Below are 6,000 nucleotides of genomic sequence, written 5' to 3' on the forward strand. Positions count from 1 at the left end.
CTGTAATTCTTATTAAGCTAAAAAATGAGAAGACCCCAGTTTTTGCAGTTCGTTTGTGACCTCGGGAATGAAATAGGTTCATTCAGATGAAATAACTTAAGCAAGGTTATACAGCTAGTAAGCAGTAGAAAAGGTCTCCACACACTCTCTGTTGGGATCCGCATCACGTGTCCTTTAGCCACGTGTCTTTCCTGGATTGAGAAATATCAACTGTGGGACAAGTGTCCACAGGACATGGGAGGATGTAAGGTTAGTTGGGCATGGCCTGGGTTGGGGTGGGGACAAGGTTTTTGTCTTCAGTGTACAATGACTGATACTCTTCCTGGTGAAGATGGTGGAAGTGATCCCGCCACATACTCTGATTGTTTTCTTTAATGGCTAAAAGTCATTAGGTATGAATTATTTGTACCTAGGTATTAGTATTTTATACAAAAATGGGAGAGTCACATTAAACAATACCAAAGTTCTTTTTCTAGAACTTCCTGTAAGTAATAGGCTGGGCATCTGAACATCACGTGAACATCTGTGCAGAGAAATTAAGGTGTTATGGCAGTGGAAAGAGCTGGAAAATGGGAATTGGGAAAGAAGTGTTTTTACCCTGGCAGTACCACTAACTCATTCTAATGTTTGGCAGATCACTTCCCCTCTCTGGGCCTCAGTTTCCCCTTCTGTCCAGTGATGGAGTTGGATCAAATAATTTCTTCAAGACCTTGCCAGTCCTTACATTTTGTGATTCAGTATATCAATAATAGTGTGATAGTGTTGCTTGTAACCCCTCCAAGTCTTGGTGTTTTACTGCTAATAGGCATCATTAAATGATTAATAACTGGAATCAACTTGGTTGATGTCTGTAATGTAATAAATATCTACATAGCCTTAAGTATTTTTGGTGAATATGTGAATTATCAGATAACAAGATGAGGGGTGGTTTTGATATCTGTTTGTTGTTTCCTTCTGGGCAAGTGGAACGTATTTTCCAAATTTGAATCTTTATATGTGCTGGACCACATACATAATGTCAGAAAAGGTTTAGTTAAAAATAATGAGATGAAAATTACCTTATAGAAAAATTGTTTATGGTTGGTTGGTTATCTCAGTTAGTTAGAGCATGGTGCTGCTAACACCAAAGCCAAGGGTTCAATCCCCGTACCAGCCAGTGGCCAAAAAAAAAAAGGAACTATTTAAAATGCTTAGACTTGAGCAACTATTATATAGCCACACATCACTCAGATTCTCACAAAGCGACCTTGGAGGTCATCTGGGGGATCACACCTGTTTGTCAGGCAGAGTCAGAGAAGATCAGGCCAGGAAAGGACTATAGAGATCTTTGCAGAGGTCCTATAGTCTGACCCTCTCTGCTCCTCATTTTGCAGGTGTCCAGGTGGCACCAGAAGCCTCTCTTCATCTCAATTCATTGTGCCTTCTCCCCCAGTGCCTTAGGAGAGAACTCCACCTGAGCCTGTCCTTCATATTTTACAGGACAACACAGGACGTCTCATTGCCATTGTCGGCCAGGAACTCTCAGCCTCACAGCCCTACTTCTTCTCTGACGTCTGGGGGTTCCTTGCCCTTGCTGCAGTCTCCACCATCCACGAAATTGTCTCCTGTGCAACACCCCTTGGTCTCCAATCAAGGAGACCACTCAGCTCACCTGCCTAGGCCGCAGCAGCATTTCCTTCCTAATCAGGCCCACCACGGGGATCATTACCGTCTCTCCCAGCCCAGCCTGAGTCAGCCACAGCAGCACCATCACCAGCAGCAGCAGCAGCAGCAGCAGCCGCAGCCGCAGCCGCAGCCGCAGCAGCAGCCAGGAGAAGCCTATTCAGCCATGCCTCGGGCCCAACAATCTGCTTCTTATCAGCCAATGCCAGCAGATCCTTTTGCCATTGTTTCCAGAGCCCAGCAGATGGTCGAGATCCTCTCAGATGAGAACCGGAACTTGCGGCAAGAGTTGGAAGGATGCTACGAGAAGGTGGCCAGACTGCAGAAGGTGAGCCTTCCCTTTGGGGATATTAGGGTCTCCTTTAAATCTCATTTCTAGGACTTTTGTAATATTCATGTAAAAGTCTCCCCTTGTGGGTGCCTAGGGGCAGGTCTTCAGGATTCTTATATCTGAAGATTAGATACAGGTCAAACTTTGCAAAAAGCCATTTGCCTGTCTATCTAGGAGAAGTCACATTTTACATTTATGCCAGGAGAAAAAGATGTATGCAGTTTTCTAAGACACCATAGTCCTAGAGAAAACTTATTTGATTGTTTTAGAATTCCAAAAGGCAGAGATACTTCATTAGGTCAGGAATACTGGTGATGCCTGTGTAGGTGAAGGACCTCCCAGCATTTTAAGGCTTTTCGTCTTGATCATATTTTCCCAACTATGAATTTGAATTTTAAATATGAAACCCTAGTTCCTAGAAAAATCTCAGAGGCCAAAGTTAGGGCCTCCCCTGCCTTGTTCTGGAAAAGGCTGAGAGTACTTTTCCTAGTGGGAGTTCTCATGGTAACTCTTTTTCAACCCCCTCCCTCCCTCCCTTTCCTCCCTTTTTGCTTTGGTCCTTCCCCGCAGCTCCAATTCAACATCTGCTCTCTTTCTCTGGTGTGTGTGGGGGGGAACGACAGGAGGGGTTTAGCACCACAGCTGGGTGACAGGTGACAGCTCTAGGCTGAGGAAGCAGAAAAAGGAGTGTGTGTTTCCAGTTCACGTTCTTCCCTGGGCCTCTCCTGTCTCCTTCAGCTAGATCTTTAGCTCTTGAGAGCCACAAGCTAGGAACCTTAGCTCTTGGCTTCCAGTGGCTGTTGGTGAATAGAGTGATGCCTTGGCAGGCTCTTTGAAGCTTTTGTCATTGTGGAGCTCATGTGGTTTGATCTCTCTTCAGCGAGGTGAGGGTGAAGGTGGGGGAGGGAGAGGAGATTGCCTTGTATTGTTCAGCAACTCTGCCCCTAGGAGACACCAGGAGTGGAAATTTCAGAGGCCTGAATGAAGCTGAGAATTTGTAAACACCAGATCTGGGTCCTAAAGGAGAGGAGGGCTTATTATCTCCCTACATATTCTTATGGAGCAAAAATGGTCTCCCCTCCCCCAATTTTCTCAAATCTGATGGAGGTTGTGGGAGTGGGGTGCGATCTGTTTCTTCCCTCCTTTGCCCCAATTTTGTATTTTCTCCCTCTCATTTTAATTACCCCCTCATCACATTGGTGCAATAAATTAATTATTTTCACAGGCTAGAAACCCAGTTTGGCTGATTAGTTTAACAGTTGATACCCTTCCTCAGACTCTCTCTTCAGCGTGGCCCTGGTGTCATCTTCAATGCAGTCCCTGAAGGATGACCCCAGATCTTCTATAGGCCCTTTTGGCCAAAGGATCCATGGTTATTTGGGGGAGTGGGCTGGGGGGTGACAAGAAAGAGGAGAAGAATAGGATTTTTGTTGTTGTTTGTTGCCCAGGATGGGGGAAGATACCTCAAATAAGTGTACCTGGCACAGTTTGAGTGTTGAGAGAAGTGCAGGCCTACCCAGTGCTGAGGTGACGTGGAAGGACACGTGGGATGGAAGAGGAAAAGGAAAGTAGGAGAATGAGGTAGATCCTAGGTAATGCTGGAAAAAATAAAAAGGCCTGAGGCTGGTGAGGGGAATAAGTAGACAGACTAAGTCAGGAAACCCGCTGCCACCCTCTTCTCTCCTGTCCCCACCATCAGCCAGACCAGACCAGTGGCTATGCCCTGCTGTGATTTCTTTTCCTGGAAGGCCCTACTGACAGATGTACAGCTTGCCCTTTTGAAGGATACAGTATCTGTGTGGGGAGTAGAGATGGGTACAAGACCTTGAAATAGCAGTCTGAGCTCTTTGAGTCAAGGGACTGCCTCACAGGTGAGGTATTCTGTGGGGAACTGGAAAGCCTTGCACTCCACACGCTGTCCAGAGCCCAGAGCAGACCAACACCAAGCCTGTTCTTTCACATGGAAATGTTTATTTTCTCTATCCAGCACTTGAATTTCATGCAAAAGTTTCATCAGGCACAGGCCTTGCAGATCTTGTCTCCAAATGCCATTCACCAGTTTTCACCTTCTGTGCTGCTATCTTGGTGCCATCTGTGAGGAGAAAAACACTTTCAAGTCTGCTCTTTTCTGTGGTGTAAAGCCTCGTTTGTTTGCAGGCAGTCCTGTCTCCGGCAGAATTTTGGAGATGGGAGCAGGTTGCATCTGAGTTGTTTGGTAACCCTACCATTCCCCCAGTTACCCACTGTGGGCCTGATATTTCTCCCCATAAAGGACCCTGAGCTTTGTTAAGGAGGATAGTGGAAAACTGAGAAGGAATGCAGAATGGTTGCGGGCGTCAAATTTAATTTGAAAATTGCTTAATAGGCCCTGAGCTTTATTTGTCTTATACAAATTAGATGCAAATACCTCTGTGGTTATTATATGTGAAATGGAGCAGAAAGACTCTGGAGTCTAATTTCTTGTTTTCTTCCTGATTTCTGGCCGATTAAGGGCAAAACCCTGTCTCTTTGAGGTTTTTTTTTTTTTTTTTTCCCCCTCCCCTCTCATTTTACAAGATTTGCAGGGGTGTCATAAAACACAACTTCGATCATGAATTTCAAAAATCTGTACTGGTTTCCTACTGACTGCAGGATAAAGTCCAAATGCCTGGCATTAAAACCCTTTTATGATCTGACTCCAATCTATCTTTGCAGTCATATCTCGCCAGCTTCCCTCTATATACCCCACAGTGTCCAGCCAAATTAGACTACTGGTCATTCTGGGAATGCTTTTGCTCACTCAGAATAGAATACCCTTCCCCTCACCTCTGCTCATTGAAATCTGACCCAGCTTTCAGGATCTGACTCTAAATGCCGCCTCCTCCCTGAAATGGTTCTCTTCTCCCTCCCAGCAACCATGAATAATTTCTTCCTTCTCTGTACTTTACAGCACTACTACTACTTTTCTTAAAGGTGTGTCTTGCCCTGTATTCTTTCCCTTGATTAGATCGAAAGCTCCTTGAGGGCAGCGATGAAGTTCTCATTCGTATTTGCACACCCCACAGTGTTTTAAAGAGTTCGTGTAAATGTTTGGCACTTGGTAAATGTTTATTAAATTGAACTGAACTAGGGCATGAGGCTGAAGTTTAGGGTTTTTAGGTTTTTTTCTGCCACTCACTTGCTCTTGGAAAAGGCAATTTAACTTTTCTGTCTGCTAAAATGGGGAGAGGTAACCTTGCCTGGGCAGATATTAGGACAAATTGAAATAAACACATGAAAGCCCTTTGAATGCTCTGGAGTAACATTATCTACATACTATATATATTATTATTAATATTTTCAAAATTAAGAAAAACTTTATTCAGAAATTAAAATAATATATAGCAGTATATTTGAACTTTATTCTATTTTACCATCTTTTCTAAAGGCAGAAACTATATATATTTTTTCACCTGAGGAAATTCCATGACACGGTGAGTTAATTGCTGAGCTTACAGTTGAATTTGGAAGTCTTTCCTTGAAACTCTTTTTTATCTGACTGTGTTATGCTTGCCCCCGGGACATCTGTGTGCCCGGGAGAAGCTGTCACTGAGGCTTTGCATATCTGTTTCCAGACTATGTTCCCCATCAACCTCCTAACATCACCACCATCTTTCCTTTTTCTGTTAAGGTGGAGACAGAAATCCAGCGTGTCTCGGAAGCTTATGAGAGCCTTGTGAAGTCCTCTTCCAAAAGAGAGACCCTGGAGAAAGCCATGAGAAACAAGCTGGAAGGCGAGATTCGGAGGATGCATGATTTCAACAGGGATCTGAGAGGTGAGGGAGTTGCACTTCTGACGCAGCTGCAGGCTGGTGAGGGGAAGGGCTGAGGAGGATCCCACTAGGCTCTTTGGGGGTGTCCAACACACTCATGTGGTCCGTAGATTCAGGGCACGTGCCAGGCTAGCTTTTTGTGACTGGAGTGATACTTGGTCTCAAGCTTACTTGATCAAAGTGTGTCGGGGGGGGGGGGGGGCCCCGGGGCCCCCG

General features: G+C 44.9%; 1 protein-coding gene across 1 annotated transcript in view; it reads left to right on the forward strand.

Annotated features, from left to right (window-relative positions):
* Positions 1-6,000, forward strand: part of AMOT (angiomotin) — a 63,414-nt gene that overhangs the window by 22,204 nt on the left and 35,210 nt on the right. The window contains exons 5-6 of the mRNA XM_008576263.1: positions 1,480-1,990; positions 5,643-5,787. Of these exons, the coding sequence (XP_008574485.1) occupies positions 1,480-1,990; positions 5,643-5,787 (656 nt within the window). The remainder of the gene's footprint in view (positions 1-1,479; positions 1,991-5,642; positions 5,788-6,000) is intronic.

The sequence above is a fragment of the Galeopterus variegatus genome, unplaced genomic scaffold, assembly GCF_000696425.1.
Source record: "Galeopterus variegatus unplaced genomic scaffold, G_variegatus-3.0.2 Scaffold1321, whole genome shotgun sequence".
Classification (NCBI taxonomy): Eukaryota; Metazoa; Chordata; class Mammalia; order Dermoptera; family Cynocephalidae; genus Galeopterus; species Galeopterus variegatus.